At 35.9% G+C, this 17,850-nt stretch overlaps 1 protein-coding gene across 1 annotated transcript in view; it reads right to left on the reverse strand.

The window, feature by feature from the left end:
* The window catches only part of LOC150100717 (N-acetylglucosamine-6-sulfatase-like), a 147,580-nt gene that overhangs the window by 106,768 nt on the left and 22,962 nt on the right, over nt 1-17,850 (reverse strand). The window contains exon 5 of the mRNA XM_090401336.1: nt 4,629-4,727. Coding sequence (XP_090257462.1) covers nt 4,629-4,727 — 99 coding nt within the window. The remainder of the gene's footprint in view (nt 1-4,628; nt 4,728-17,850) is intronic.

Consider the following 17,850-nt stretch of genomic DNA (forward strand, 5'->3'; position numbering starts at 1 on the left):
TCGATTCAAGTTAGGGTATTGAAGTAAGGTCTCAGCACTCTTTTTGAATAAGCGTTCGTATTTATAGTGACATCTGTGTAGAAGGCAAGTCCCGGACTAGAGAATATTGTGGCTTGTCTCTATCCCATGCTGCATCAATCCAGACTTATCAGATTTGTTGTGAAGAATGTACAATTGATGTTCTTGTATTCTTTTTTCTATAGAGCATTCGGTTTGTCCAAAGTATGACAGATTGCAATTACAAAAAACTTGATATATACCAGGCAGCAACATAGTTGAGCGTTTGTCTTAAGAAGATGGGAAATATGTGGATATTTTGTTAATAGGGATATAAGTGGTTGTTAAATTATATTTCTTCAGAATTCTTGAAATTCTTTCTGAGATTCTGGAAATATATGGAATTGGAACTCGACGTATTGATTCTTTGTTGTTCTGGATAGGATTGTAGGAATCAAACAGATGTTGTGTAGTCTTTTCGGAGAAGCCATTTAATTGCATGTGATGTTTGATAGCTGAAAGTACTTTCTGTAATTCGTGGGGAGTTGAGCAATTAGTTCTAGCTGGTCGAATTAAACATTTTATAATTCCTGTTTTTTTGATAAGGATGATGGGCAGATTGTTTGAGAATGTAACGTCCAGTAAAAGTGAGTTTTCTGTAAATTGTTGTTGTCAGAATACCTGAAGGTGAGCAGATGAGAAGGATGTCTAAAAAGGATAATTTGTTGTCTTTTTTCAATCTCCATGGTAAACTAAATACGAGGGTGTAAAGAATTGATTTTGGCTAAAAAGGAAGGTAAGGAATCTCTGTTGTGAGGCCACACTGAAAAAATGTTGTCCATATATCTAACCCAAAAGGATGGTTGAGAGTATATAGATGAAAAAAGGATGTCTTCTAAATGTTCTAATATAGAAAAAAGAATACAAGAACATCAATCGTACATTCTTTACAACAAATCTGATAAGTTTGGATTGGCGCAGCATGAGATAGAGACAAACCACAATATCCTCTGGTCCAGGACTCGCCTTCTACACAGATGTTGCTATAAATACGAACGCCTATTCAAAGAGAGTGCTGAGGCCTTACTTCAACACTCTAACTTGAATCAAAATGATTGCCTATCCTTGTCAAAAATATGCGAAAGTTTAATCTGGATAACACACTAGGCTTTTTAATTTTTTTTTATTGAGACCTTCTAATTCCTACATTAGTCTAATGTTATCTTTAATTGAATTTATAAATTAAGATTATTATATGAAATTGTGCATTAATACCTATAATTTATTCATCACTGATGAAATTTACCTCTCTTTAGTGCTTAGTAATGTAACATCATGTGGCTCGTTCTACTTTTGAATGATCAATTGTTTGTATTTCACCTTGTAAACACTCTTCCTATCAAGCCACTGAGGATAGTCTGTTAATTTCAGACCGAAATATTTGGCAAATATTAAAATATTCTTGGGCTAATGTGCTTATATTCCTTGGAAAATCAGATTGTCACATGGCTTTAGCTATGTTCCCTGCAAACAGAAACATATTGGTTTGTATACTTCTACAAGAGAGCCTTGATGTCATCCATGTTTTGCCAAGAATCCATGACAATTTCATTGCAGAAAGATTCTTTCCATTATTTCTTTTGGGTGATATCATCTGGCTTCCTCAGATTAGTGATTTTGTTTATTTGTCTTGGATTTTTTTTTTGTTGGGAATGACCAGCATCCATCATTTCTTCTTCTGGAAAAATATCCAATATGCTGTCAAACTGCACATCCTCAAGGGCACTCAGCATAGAAATTATTTTATTTTCAGGAAATAAAATTGCCGAGGAGGAGAAGAGGTATCCATGAGTCCATCTATTGAAGGGCCATCTAATAATGTGCATCCTCTGTGGTGCACATTCCAATTTTTTTAATAAGAGGATTTTCATGTAGTGGGACCCTTTTAGGCATATCTTCAGGAGTGAGTTCATAATGATTTCTCTCTTTCATTCGCTCACAGGAGATAGCAGGCAAAAGCAAGCTATATCTTTCAGGGATGTTGTAGTTAGAAGACAGTGGGACTGACATCCTTGTCAATGTCCCAACTGACACTTTATTTACCGCTGTCTTTGCCGTCTCAGCATAAGAGAAGTAGCAGATATTGTTGTGGTATATTGCCTCTTTGCCTCCTGGTATGTAATGCATTGTTTTATTTTTAACTTTTGTATCGCCTTTTCGTCTTTCCACCTTTGGCATACTTGGGAGTACGCTGGGTAGTCTCCCTCACAGTTAGAACATTTTGGTGTTTTACTCTTACAATCTTTATTCTTATGTTATGAATGGCTACACGGGCACAGATGGCTGAGCCACAATAGACAGCTTGTGAATGACTATATTTCTGGCATTTAAAGCACCGTAAGGGGTTTGGAATATAGACTTGTACTGGGTGGTTAACTGCTTTGACAGATGGTGTGGGTTTTGGTTTGTTAAAGGTAAGCATGATGTTTCTGGTGAAGAAACCATATCAGATTTCTTCTTATGGCTGTCACTCCTTGATCCTTGAGTTTGGAACATATCTCTTCATCAGGAACATTAAAGTGGTATCACTTGAATATTACACCTCTAGAAAAGTTTAAAGTTTTGTGTGGGGATATCTATTCAGGAGATATCCTTATCTCCTGAATGCAGTTTCTTTACAATTTTCGGAGATCCTGCCAAACCTTCTAAGCCCCTCTGGATGAAGACGGCGACATTTTTCCTAATCGAGCATTCACCTGCTGAATGTAATATTAAGAACATTTGTGTATTTATTGCAGCTTTTGATGTTTTTTTTTTTCTTGCTTTGGTTCTCTGTTGATAATATGGTTTCTGAACCTGGGTGGAGTTTGTTGAGGAGCTCCTAATAAATAAAAGGATGATGAAGTATTCATTCTCATTAGGAATTTAGTTTGGCACCAGAGCACCCCACCTATCCGCTGACCAGCAAGCAATAACTTACTTGGGAGTGAAATGCCAGAATTACCCCAGATGCTATTCAAGCACCACATCAAGCCTTAGACCTATCCCCAGACCATGGGGAAGAGGGCTTACTGCAAGTAAGCCCACTAGCTGATTGATCCTGGCTGGGCCATCCAGCCACCCCTTCTTTCCAAAGCAGAGGCTAAAGTAGTGCAAGACTACCAGCCAGGATCCCCCCCATTCCAGATGTACACAGGGTGCATTACACAGCAAACACAGTGGCAAGGTGTTGTATCCCAATGATGGTAGTCTGGAAGATAAGATAGTAGAAAAGAAAAGACTCAAAAAAAAAAAAAACGGAAGAATATTGGAAGAAAAGCAAAGAAAAAGAGGAAGAATGAAAACGGCCAGTACTATCACTAGGATGTCCAAAGTCCCCCTCCACAACAAACAGGTGCTTCACATGGAGGGGAAGAAACCAAAAGAATGAGGGTGACTAGTGGTTTGTCTTGAGACTCTATACTATGGCCACTGTTTAATTTGTATATTAATGATATAGGGAATGATTTAAGGGGATATTCAGTTGTTTGCTGATGATGAAAAACTGAGTAGGGCAACAACTGATAAAGGTGATGTAGCTGTAGGCTGACTTAAATAAGTTGGCAGTGTGGGCAAAGGATAATGGTTATCAATTTAATGCTGCAAAAGGTAAGGTTATGCACTTGGAGATAAGATTACTTAGTATCACCTTGATGGTACTGGACTGAAGGAAATTGACAATGCTAGGGATTTGCAGGTGATGGTGGACAAAGAGATGATGTTCAGAGAGCATTGCAAAAGTTGGCAAAATAGCACAAAGGATTACAGGCATACCTCAGTCGTATGACAAATTAGGTTCCAGACCACCATCATATAGCGAATCACTACCTTCTTGTCCCTTCCTACTTGTAGATGCATGTAATGTTTTCAAGCAGACATATTTGTGTAAATTATGTAAATAAAGAATTTATTTACGTCAGATATGCACACACACACACAAAAAAAATTCTGAATGATTTTCGCTAACTGAAAAGTTATTTTGAATAATTGGGGTTAAGGGAACAATGTTACACAATATTGTGATGATAAAGGGCTGTCAGCTATCAGTGAAACACCTATAGGGCAATCTTCACCTCTACAATTTCAACCTCGCTCCATATGATTACTGGTTAATTTATTTAAACTCAAGTGATAAGGATATAAATATAGTGGCTCGCACACAGAAGTGAAACAAGCTACCAATACTGCTGTAAACCAGAATTGGTCTACTGTACACTGAGCAAGTAGGAGTGATACAAAAAGTAATAATAATAAAATAAAATAAATTATATATATATATATATATATATATACACACATACACACACACATACATACACACACATATATACATAACACAGCAAGTGAAAGACATAAATTTGCGAAGAAAACCCTAACTAAGTTTGAGAGTACTTCATATAAAAATGATCAAGTAGTCTTACTACTTTTCAAATATCTTTCATATAAAAATAAGCCAAAAATTCTGAAATAAAGCATATTATAAAGCCACATTAAAAACAAATATATAGATATAAATAGATAAAACATAATATATGAATGATATATTATTAATTAAATGATATATTGCAAAAAAAAAAAAGAAGTTTTCTTACAATAACGTCAGTAAAATAATCTTCTTCAGGATTATTTCCATGGTGCTCTGCACTTCCATTTACAGAGAGTGTGTAATTATAATATACGGAATTTCCGACCTGAAGAGAACGTTTTTTCCATTTAAGCACATATATAATCAATAGATAAGTTGTAACAATTAAGTTTTTGAATTATATTATATATGATAAAATGATATCTGCCAGCAATCTTTAAGTTCAAATAAGTATTTCTAAATACACATAAACACAAAGGAATCTAGTTAAACTACTACTCTGTAGCATAAATGACTGCATCAATCATCCAACTCCCTGACTTTTTCAGCTAAAGCTAATTTCAAACTTGAAAGACAATATGATGTTATTTGTAGATGATCAAATAACAAAGATGAACTCTACAGAGTAATATATTAATATATTAGCATAATAGGAAAAAAAAAAACTATATATATAAATTCACATGGAGAGAAGAGGCTAGGAATAAGAAAAGTCTCATTGACTATGTTATTGTTGATAGTGATGTTTTTCTCCCTGGTGCAGGACACCAGAGTGTACAGAGGATTTGAAATTGGAAGTGATCACTATTTAGTCTTGAGCAGGATAAAATTGAATTTCATATTGAAAAGAATAACATGTAAGAAAGTTTTAAAGCGAATAAAAGTTGAGCAGCTCTCAGATGTAAACTGTAGACTAAAATACAGAAATATTATTGAAAAGAAAATGAAAGAGTTTGAGAACAGGAAGCAAACCTTGGAGATTCAGTGGCAAACTCTGAAGGAAACATTGATTGATTCTGCCAGAGAGGCATGTGGTGAGGTTGTGTGCAAAGATAAAAAAAATCAGAACTCCCTGGTGGACACAGGAAGTTAAAGAGGCAGTGAAGGAAAAGAAGAAAGCATATCAAAAGTTCCTGGCAAATAAGTCAGCTTTTACTCTTACAGAATACAGAGACAAATGTAAGAAAGCTAAACAGTGTGTAAAACTAGCTAAACAAAAGTCATGGGAGGACTTTGGCAAGAATATAGAAAATAAATATCAAGAAGGTGGCAAAATATTCTGGAGGTTGTTGAAGAAGCTTAGGAATGGAGGAAAGAGTGTTGTAAAAGGAATTAGAGATGATAAAGGTGAAATGAAAACAGGAGAAAAAGATATCCTTGAAGTATGGAGTAATTACTTTGAAAAACTGCTAAATGAAACAAGCAGTGATGACAGCACAGTGATTAAAAACACTGACCAGGCATGCAGTCAGGAATACATATCCATACTTGAAGTAGAAAAAGCCATCAAAGGCTTGAAATGTGGAAAGGCAGCAGGAGTAGATGATATTCGACCAGAAATGCTGAAGTATGGTGGTATAAGAGTCTTACAGTGGCTGCACTGCATAGTTCAGAAAGCCTGGACAGAGGGACGAATTCCCGATGATTGGAGTAGAGCTCTCATAGTACCCATATATAAAAAGGGAAATAAAACTGAATGTGAGAATTACAGAGGTATTTCCCTACTGAGTGTTCCTGGCAAGATCTATGCAAGTATACTTGAGAAACGGTTGAGAAGAATTGTGGAAGAAAAGCTTGGTGAAGAACAAGCTGGATTCAGGCCAAATAGAGGCTGTCAGGATCAGATCTTCACTTTACGACAAATAGTCGAGAAAGCATGGGAATATAACAAAGATCTGTATTTAAGTTTTGTCGATTTGGAAAAGGCATATGACAAGGTGCCAAGAGAGAAGCTATTCAATACGCTGCAGTTATATGGTGTCAATGGGGCATTATATCAAGCAATACTTAGTCTTTATTTGAGTTGTGAGTCAGCAGTTCGAATTGAAGGAAGTACAGGAAGATGGTTTAATGTTAAATCTGGTGTGAGACAAGGATGTATATTATCCCCTCTGTTATTCATTATCTATATGGATCACATTATGAAGGAATGTGGTATTAAACCTGATATCAAAATTGGAGATGTTAATGTCAGCTCTTTGCTTTATGCGGATGATGTTATACTTCTAAATAAATCCGCTACAAGTCTGCAAGATTCTCTGACTAAATTGAATAGCTGTTGTAATAGATATGGTATGAAGGTCAGCAATAAAAAGACAAAGACAATGAAAATAGGCAGAATCATTGAAAATGTCAACTGTGTTGTGAATGGAGAACCTGTGGAACAAGTAAAACATTTCAGCTACTTAGGCACAATTTTTACTGAAGATGGTAAACTAAATATAGAAATAGACAACAGAATCAGCAAAGCTGGTATCGTGGGAAGTCAATTAAATAAATTCATATGGAATAAGAAAGAAATTAGTCGGAACACTAAATTAGCTGTATACAAGACTGTGTTCAAACCAATTTTAACTTATGGATCTGAGAGCTGGGTCAGAAGTAAAACACTTGACCAAAGACTAGAGACCGCAGATATGAGAGTCCTGAGAAAGATTAGAGGCGTGAACAGATGGCATCAATGGCAATATCATATTAAAAACTTGGATATTAGGAAAGAACTTGACATTGTCAGCATCCAGGAATGCGTTAGCAGAGCTAATCTCAGATGGTATGGTCACTTAAATAGAATGGGAGAGGAAAGATTAGCAAAACAAGTGTTCTCTGCCAGGTTGGCAGGAAAACGACCCAGAGGAAGACCAAGATATAGGTGGATTGATGCGGTACAAAGTGCCTTAGACGATAGAAATATAAGATCTGATAATGTTGGAGTCTTGACAAGTAACAGACTGATTTGGAGGAAAATTGTAGATAGGAAGTTAGCAATGATGTAATTTTTTCATGTAGTACTGTCATATCCTGTACACCCCTTGAGGGTACATGGCAGGAATTTGATGATGATGATGATGATATATATATATATTATTTAAATCAGGATTTACTCGGGATGTATACATTTATAAAAATAAATTTAACTGACTACAACCCGAGAAAGTATAACAAAAACCTTTAATAAATCATGACTAGTTTCATCGGTGCTCCAACTTCTTCAGGTGAGAAATAAAAAACATAAGACATAAAAATAATAAGGTAAAAAACATGGACTTTCCAGCTTAATAAAAAGTAGAACAGTAACAGTCATATTTGAATAGGTGACCGTGTGCTACCATTGGCATGAGTTGAATGTGTGCGACAGCTAATTTTAGAGTGCCAGTACTGGATCACTGCGCTATGGGAATTAGGCAAATTCTAGCTTAGATTGTTGTTCAAATGTGAAGGGTCCAGAACTATTTCTTTTGATTCGATAATTCTTCTTTCAAATTCATCCTTGCATAATTGCAGTGATCCAGTACTGGTGCTCTAAAATTAGCTGTCGCACACATTCAACTCATGCCAACGGTAGCAAGTGGTCACCTATTCAAATATGACTGTTACTATTCTACTTTTTATTAAGCTGGAAAGTCCATGTTTTTTACCTTGTTATTTTTATGCCTTATGTTTTTTATTTCTCACCTGAAGAAGTTGGAGCACCGATGAAACTAGTCGTGATTTATTAAAGGTTTTTGTTATACTTTCTCGGGTTCTAGTCAGTTAAATTTATTTTTATAAATATATATATCATTGGAAATACTGCAAGATCAAATGCGTGGCTTTTAAAGGACTATATCCAGTCTAAATTTCAAAAATAAATCATCATCAACAAATTCCTGATATATACTCTCAAGGGCTGTTCAGGATATGATAGTACTACATGAAAAATTTACATCATTACTAACTTCCTATCTACAATTTTCCTCCAAATAAGTCTGTTACCTGTCAAGACTCCAATATTTTCAGGTCTCATATTTTTTTCTTATAAGGCACTTTTTACTGTATCAATCCACCTATATCTTGGTCTTCCTCTGGGTCTTTTTCCTGCCACACTGTTGTTTTGCTAATCTTTCTTCTCCCATTCTGCTTAAGTGACCACACCACTTGAGATTAGCTCTGCTAATGCATTCCTGGATGCTGACAATATCAAGTTCTTTCCTAATATCCTCATTTTTAATATGATATTGATGCCATCTTTTCATACTCCTAATCTTTCTCAGGACTCTCATATCTGCAGTCTCTAGTCTTTGGTCAAGTGTTTTACTTCTAATCCAGCTCTCAGATCCATAAGTCAAAATTGGTTTGAACAATCTCTTGTATACAGCTAATTTAGTGTATTGGCTAATTTCTCTTTTATTCCATATAAATTTATTCAGTTAACATCCTACTATACTAGCTTTGTTCATTCTATTGTCTATTTCCATATTTAATTTACCAGCTTCACAAAAAATCATCCTAAGTAGCTGAAATATTTTATTTGCTCTATAGGTTCTCAATTGAAAATATCAATGCAGTTGATATTTTCAATTCTTCTGCCAATTTTCATTGTCTTTGTCTTGTTATTGCTGACCTTCATACTATATCTATTACAAGAGTTATTCAATTTAGTCAGGGAATCTTGCAGATTTGTAGCGGATTTATTTAGAAGTATAACATCATACGCATAAAGCAAAGGGCTGAGATTGGCATCTCCAATTTTGATATTTAATTAGGTTTAATTATTATTATTATTATTATTATTATAACATAACACCTCCAGGGAGTACAAAGACTCATCGAGGGAGGGCAGCTGCACTACAGCTCTCCGTCTCCACCACTCCACTAATCACAACTACCTTCACATTTACACCAGCGCCATCTACTGCCGACTGCCACCACTATTTTACACAAACAACACAAACATCCATGCAGATGGTGGGATTCGAACCCGCAGTCTTTTGGCTGGAGAGCGATACGCTAACCACTCGGCCAACCAGGCTGGCAATATCACTTTCCTTCATAATATGATCCACATAGATAATGAATAAGAGAGGGGTTATGTACATCCTTGTCTGACACCAGATTTAACATTAAACCACCTTCCTGCACTTCTTTGAATTCTAACTGTTGACTTATAACTCAATAAAGACTAAGTATTGCTTGATATAATGCACCACTCACATCATATAACTGTAGAATTTTGAATAGCTTCTCTCTTGGCATCTTGTCATATGCCTTTTCCAGATCTACAAAACTTAAATACAGATTTTTGTTATATTCCCATTATTTCTCAACTATCTGTCGTAAAGTGAAAATCTGACCCTGACAGCCTCTATTTGGCCTAAATCCAGCTTGTTCTTCACCAAGCTTCTCTTCCACAATCCTTCTCAACTGTTTCTCAAGTATACTTGCATAAATCTTACCAGGAATACTCAGTAATGAAATACCTCTGTCATTCTCAAATTTAGTTATATTTCATATTTCCCTTTTTTATATATGAGTACTATGAGAGCTCTACTTCAATCAACTGAAATTCGTCCCTCTGTCGAGGCCTTCTGAACTATGAAGTGCAGCCACTGTAAGACTTTTATACCTCCATATTTGAGCATTTCTGGTTGAATATCATCTACTCCTGCTACTTTTCCACATTTCAGGCTTTTGATGGCTTTTTCAACTTCAAGTATGGATATGTATTCCTGACTGCATCTCTGTTGAGTGTTTTTTTACTACTGTGCTTTCACTGCTTGTTTCATTTAACAATTTTTTGAAGTAATTACTCCATACTTCAAGGATATCTTTTTCTCCTGTTTTCATGTCATCTTAATCATCTCTAATTCCTTTTACAGCACTCTTTCCTCCATTTCTGAGCTTCTTCAATAACCTCAGAATATCTTACCACCTTCTTAATATTTATTTTCTATGTTCTTGCCAAAGTCCTCCCATGACTTTTGTTTAGCTAGTTTTACACAGTGCTTAGCTTTCTTACATTTGTCTCTGTATTCTCTAAGAGCACAAGCTAACTTATTTGTCAGGAACTTTTGATATGCTTTCTTTTATTCCTTCACTGTCTCTTTAACTTCCTATGTCCACCATGGAGTTCTGATTTTTTTTATCCTTACAGACAACCTCACCACATGCCTCTCTGTCTGAATCAGTCAGTGTTTTCTTCATGGCTTGCCACTGAATCTCCACGGTTTGGTTCCTGTTTTCAAAGTCTTTCATTTTTTCTTGAATAATATTTGTGTATTTTAATCTACAGTTCACATATTAGAGCTACTCAACTTTTATTTGCTTTAAAACTTTCTTACATGTTATTCTTTTCAATATGAAATTTAATTTTATCCTGCTCATGACTAAATGGTGATCACTTCCAATTTCAAATCCTCTGTACACACTGGTGTCCTGCACCAGTGGGAAAACATCACTATTCACAATAACATAGTCAATGAGACTTTTCTTGTTCCTTGCTTCTTTTCTCCATGTGAAGTTGTGCACATTTTTATGTTGGAACATGGTGTTAGTAATAACCAGTCCATGTCCTGAGCAGAAATCCAACAGGTATTTGCCATTTATTGGCAAATACCTGTTGGATTTCTTGTTATTGGCTTTGATCTTTTCTCCAAATTTTCCCAAAATATTTTTGTATGTCTGACAATCATTTCCCACTCTGCTATTTAGATCCCCAACACGGACCAACTTTTCCTTTTTCATTGTGTCATTTGCTTTTTCTAAAGCCTCAAAAAATTCCTCCACTTCTACTTTAGTAGAACCTTCTGTGGGACCATAGGCACAAATAAGTCTCATTGTCCAGTTCACCATTCTCTACTTGAGACTGCCTGCTATTCAAGAAGATTAGCCTCGTATTTAGTGTTGAATACTATGGCTACTCCTTCTTTTGCTTGATTCTCATTGGTTGAATATAACATTTGGTATTTAATGCTCAGAATGAATCTCACCAGTTTTTGCCTTTTTTTTGTTTCAGTCACCCTATTATGTCGATCCGGTACTTATCCAATTCCTTAGCTAGCTCCATTTCTTTGCCATTCAGGCTTCTTATGTTGATAGTACCGATCTTGATCTCTGGTGATGTTGAGTTGGGGTGGGTTTTAGGATTTATTCCCATAGCTGACTTTTGACTGTTCACCCTGGTTCCCAGGCGAAAATAACGGGGACCTTGTTAAATAGGGCGACGTCCCAGCCAGCATGAAATTCTGTCATGTTGTACCATCATTTGAAATTTTGGTTTAAGCCAGTAAGAATACAATTTGGTTATTTAAATCCCAAAATGCCAGCCCATTCTCATCCGTTCAGTATCTAGGTAGATACCTAACAGGGTGCACCACGAGGAGGTAAGGATTGGACTTTAAGTCAGAAGTCCTGGTCGGTTCTCCACATTCCTTTGAAGGCTATGTGGAGGTATCCTCTCTTATATAGCTTTGACCCTTAAGCACCCCCCCTCCCAAAAAAAAAAAATTAACTACTTCAAATAACTCAGATTTTTTATGTGATACTGACATTGATAAAAAAAATTTTTCAAATTTCTTAAAGGTGACAATGATACATAGGGCCAGCTCTAGGCTTAGGCACAAGAGGCAACTGGCCTAGGGGTGCCAACATCGTAAAAAAAGTAATAGTATTAAAGAGAACCAGAGAGTCAAAGCATTGGTGGTAAGAGCGGTGCCCTCAAAATGCTCTGTACACACATTTTTGGCAATAACTATAAACTGCTTTTAACAATAAAAGAATTTTATGATGCCTGACTTGTCTTACAATGCAATGATAAAACTGGCCTAGAGGATGCCACATACCCTCAAGCCAGCACTGATGATACATAATATTTTCAAACCAAACCAAGTTCAAAAGCACAGAAGAATGAGAGTATAAAGTTCTAACAGGACCATCTTTTTTGTATGAATGCTGAGTACAAAATCCTTGATGATCATGGTGATATAAAATATCATCATCATCATCATCATCAAGGATTTTGTACCCAGCAATCTGTTTTTGGTTCCATTCTATTTTTTCTTTAGTTGTCCCTGATTTCAATTTCCTACAGTCAGGAGTAGTTGAGGTTCCTTTTGTTTTGAATAGTCTTCAGGTTGTTTTTATTTGTTTTTCTTTTTTTTTAATTAAATTAAAAATTATATTAAATTAATAAATTAAATACATTTAAATTAAAAGATCAATTATAAAGATTAAAAACAGTAAAAGATAGCAAAATATGATTACTTCTAAAAGAAGTAAATTAAAAATATACATATGCGTGTACATGTGTTTAGAAGCCTATGGACTTTGCCAGTTCATGAATATATAAATAAGAGTCTATAAGGCAGGAAACTGGAATAAGATATTAATACTTATTTTAATCAAAAACACAATCCTAATAACACAGAACTTTTTTAGGTGTAAAAAATTAAAACTTCTTTTATACTGATCTCATACATTATAGGTCAAGAGACCTATAAGATGAGGACTGAGATAGACGTTTATTGATGTTGTTGTTTTTTTTTGAAGAGCTGCAAGTTGTAATTGTTTGGGAATACTTCAAGGCTGTTCCAGAAGACAGAGGTGGACAGAATAAAAGAAAGCAGGTTCGGTGTGTATTAACAAGTGCAACTGAAAGTGAAGGAACGATAGTTGCCAATTCATTGGAGCAGTGACCATGAAAGTACTATAGAATAGACACATTGCTAAAACACTTCTTCTGTGAGCTAGAGGTTGAAGTGAATCTGTGAGAGGGATCATCAATGAGTCTAACTGCTCGTCACTGGACAGCATCAATGTATAAATAAAAGATAAAAGACTACATCTAAATAAATAAATACAGCTTGCAAGAAAACTAACAATGAGCATGAAATGAAGCTTAGCATGTGCATGCACACACACACACACACACACACACACACACACACACACACGCTGTTTCACTCCTTTAGTGTGCATTCTAAAAGTGGATATGGATTAAAAAAAATATCTTTTGTCAAGAATAATATACTATAAAAAATATAAAATAAAATCTAAATTCTTCACAAAGACCAAAAGCAAAAAACTGCTTCCCATTCAACTGGCAATCATGACTTCTGATTTCTTTTAAATAATTACTACTCATAACTTCTGTCTATGTTTGATTCTATCTTTTATGCATCTGTACATGACTCTCTTAGAACACTATCATACTTCTCAAAATTGTTGGTATCAACAATTAAAGAAAACCTCCTGTCATTCTAAATACTTCACATTCAATGCTCCAACAAAGATTTTTCAGTAGTGAGAGAAATCTTGAGCAACCAGACCACATCCTGACCATATCTCTCCTACTGTTCTCAAATTCTGAACAACTGACATGTAATAGATTTCATGGTATGATATGAACACAGATGGATAAGAAAATAACTATTTATTAACTTAGAAGCTAATATTTTATCCAGCATGCTGGATATAATACCAGCGAAATATTAGCTTCTAAGTTAATAAATAGTTATTTTCTTATCCATCTGTGTTCATATCATACCGTGAAATCTATTACAACATGTCTGACGAACACATAAGCCTATCCACGTGTCTGAACAGCTGAGTTAACCACTACTTTACATAGCTTTTTTTACACTTTCAATCTAGCATTTAGGTTCCACAGGGCTCAGTACTGGGACCTGTATTGTTCAACCTTTACATCAATGACATTGTCAATGGATTGCAAGGGGATATTCAGTTGTTTGCGGATGATGCGAAGCTGGGAAGGATTATTAGTAATAGTGCAGATGTGGTCGCCCTGCAAGAGGATTTGAATAAGCTAGATAGATGGGCAAATGAATGGGGGATTTCAGTTTAATGCAGCAAAATGTAAGGTCTTGAGGTTTGGGACCCATCGATGGGATGCTGCATACTTTATTGAAGGAGCTATACTGGAGGAAGTAGGGGAGACAAGAGATCCAGGGGTGACGATTGATAGAAAACTGAAATTCAGGGAGCATATTGCAAAGGTGGTGAAGGTAACCCAGAGGATTGCAGTTTATTAAGTGCTGAGTTTCAACTAATTTCTTATGAGAAAGGATCAAAATGTTTCCCCAGTGCTTCTATCTAGATTAATAATAATAAAGCTTTTATTTCTACAGGGAATAGGTGGAACACCTTTAACCCTAACAAACTTCTGGAAATCAGTGAGAAGCCAGCTCCACCCTTAAATGCTAATGGTAGTTGGGTTTTGAGCAACTGATGATTTTCAGACTTCAGGATGAGAGCACAGCAAACATCTATAACCATATGTATTGAAAAACTTAGGTGTTGTTGATTATGCACAATAGTGCTTCACAGTAATATAAACAACACCAAAAGAGAAAAAAAATTAATTTATTGAATTTACAAATCGATGTGTCCCAAACCTCCAAGAAAAAACCCAGAGAATATTTCTCTGGGTTTTTTACTCAGCATCTTCAGAGTATAAACTGTGACAAAATACACAGTGCCACACTAATTCATTACTTGTTGAGGTTGGGGGGGGGGGGGGTGCTTCATAATAGATGGCGATTCTAAAATTATCTTTTGAACTGATATTGACTTCTGTGTAAAACTGATTTAATATTTGGTGAAGATAAGGCAAAAGATGAGGATGCAGAGTGAAATGAAGAGAATTGTAGATATATATGGAAGAGTGAAGAGGTGAAAACAAATTATGTTCGTATGAAAATGATAACACAAGACCTGAGAGTGGCATTGTATGGCAATTCAATTAGAGGTGTGGTAAATGAGAAGATGCACAAGGTTTGTTTTCCTGGAGGTAAAATGAATAGAGTGACTGAGGTGTTGGATATGAGGACTAAGCGAGCAAAGGAGTTGGTAGTGGTAGTAGAAACAAATGATTTGACTGGGAACAAGGAGAATGTAATATTGAATATCAGGAGGTTGTTGAGAAGGATAAAAGATAATAGTGTGATAGGAAAGTGTGTTGCCCACATATACCAGTGATGAGATGAGGTGGAAAACAAGAATTATGAATGATGTCTAAAGAGAAAGAAGTGTAGTTTGTTAATGTGCGGAATGAGTTTGAAGGAAGAGCTAAACTGTACAAGAGTGGGCATTTGAATGGCTTTGGTGTGAATCATTTGGAGAGACTGCTGCTGCTGAAAGGGAGAGTAATGAGTGCAGAAAGTGAATCTGAGCAAGTAAGAAGCAATGTGAAAGATCAGGGGAGTAAGGAGAGATTGAAGTGGTGCTTATGAATGAAGAAATAGGTAGCATGAGTGTAGAGAAAGAGAGAACAAGTATGCAAGACAAACAGGGAAATGGCAGGGTGAAACAGTGTGAGAAAGGTTGATGCTCCGAGAGAGAGAGAGAGAGAGAGAGAGAGAGAAAAAGAGAGAGAGTGTGTGTGTGTAGGCAAAAAGGGAAGGAACCTGGGATGTAGGGAAAACAGTTGGATTTGAAAAGGGTTCTGGATGAGTAAGGAGAAAAAGAAATGGCTTCAGGAAAGTATAGAGAAGTCATGTCTAATAATTGGTATCAACGAAATTTGTTATAGATCCAGAAATGAGCTGTTATATTTGTATACGAATTCCAGAAGTATCACAAACAAGGAAAATTAAATGGTTCCATTGATTTTGTTCATCCAAAAATTTTTAGCATAAATGCGACATGGTTGGATGATGATAATATCCTGAGAGGAATAGACGTGGAAGGGTATCATGAAAAAGATGGTAAAACAGGAGGTGGCTGGCAATTGATGACAGAAAAAGAGTTATGTCAATAAAAGATGTAGATGCAAAGGGAAAATAGTGGTAATGGTTTTGAGGCAGCGTGGTATGAGAGAGAGAGGTGAATAGAATGAAATACTTTATTGAATGTTGCTATAGAACTGGTAATATGGAGGGTAGTGACCAGAAAATGCATAAGCAAATTAGCCAAGCGGAGTGCTTAAAGATCAAAGCTGTATAACTGAGAGGAGACCTCCACATAGCCTTTAAAGGAATGTGGACAACCGACCAGGGCTTCTGACTTAATGTCTAATCCACACCTTCTTGTGGTGCACCCTATTAAGTATCTACCTGGATAATGAACGAACGAGGATGGGCTGGCAATTTGGGATTTAACCGACCAAATTGTATTCTTATTGGCATAAACAACAATACAAAATGATGGTACAACATGACAGAATTTCATCCAAGCTGGGGCATCACCCAATTAAACAAGGCCTCCCCATTGTTTTCTTCAGGGAACCAGGGCGAACAGCAAAAAGTCAGCTACTGGAACAAACTGTAAAATATGCCCCAACTCAATGTCACCAGAGTTCAGGATCGGTACAATCAACATAAGAAGCCTGAATGGCAAAGAAATAGAGCTAGCTGAGGAAAAGTACCATATCGACATAATATGGGTGACTGAAACAAAAAAGAAAAAACTGGTGAGATCTTTTTGAGTAATAAATACAAAATGTTATATTCAGACAATGACAATCAAGGAAAAAGGTAGCCATAGTATTCAACACTAAATACGAAGCTAATCTTCTTGAATTGCAGGCAGTCTCAAGTAGAGTGATGTTGGCAAATATCAGAATGGGGAACTGGACAGTAAGACTTATTTGTGCCTATAGTCCAACAGAAGGTTCTCCTAAGGTAGAAGTGGAGGAATTTTTTGATGCTTTAGAGAAAGCAACTGACACAATGCAAAAGGAAATGTTGGTCCTTGTTGGGAATCTAAATAGCAGAGTAGGAAATGATTGTCAGATATACAAAAATATTTTGGGAAAATTTGAAGAAAAGAGCAGTGCTAATAATAATGGAAAATACTTGTGGGATTTCTGCTCAGGACATGGACTGGTTATTACAAACACCATGTTCCAACATAAAAATGTGCACAACTTCACATGGAGAGAAGAGGCAAGAAATAAGAAGTGTACTAATTGACTATGTTATTGTTCATAGTAATATTTTCTCCCTAGTGCAGGGCACCAGAATGTACAGAGGTTTTGACATTGGAAGTGATCACCATTTAGTCTTGAGCAGAATGAAATTGAATTTCATATTGAAACCAATAACATGTAAGAAAGTTTGAAAGTGAATAAAAGTTGAGCAGCTCTCGGATGTGAACTGTAGACTAAAATACACAAACATTGTTCAAGAAAAAATGAAAGAGTTTGAGAACAGGAACCAAACCTTGGAGATTCAGTAGCAAGCCATGAAGAAAACACTGACTGATTCAGCCAGAGAGGTGAGGTTGTCTGCAAGGATAGAAAAATCACAGTAGACACAGTAAGTTAAAGAGGCTGTGAAGGGAAAGAAGACTGCATATCAAAAGTTCCTGGCAAATAAGTCAGCTTGTGCTCTTAGAAAACACAGAAACAAATGTAAGAAAGCTAAAAACTGTGCAAAACAAAACAAGCCAAACAAAAGTCATGGGAAGACTTTGGTAAGAACATAGAAAATAAATATCAAGAAGTGGCAAGATAT

The sequence above is a fragment of the Typopeltis vanoorti genome, chromosome 12 (genome assembly GCF_054136105.1).
Source record: "Typopeltis vanoorti isolate ZY-2024b chromosome 12, IOZ_Tvanoo_1.0, whole genome shotgun sequence".
Taxonomy (NCBI): Eukaryota; Metazoa; Arthropoda; class Arachnida; order Uropygi; family Thelyphonidae; genus Typopeltis; species Typopeltis vanoorti.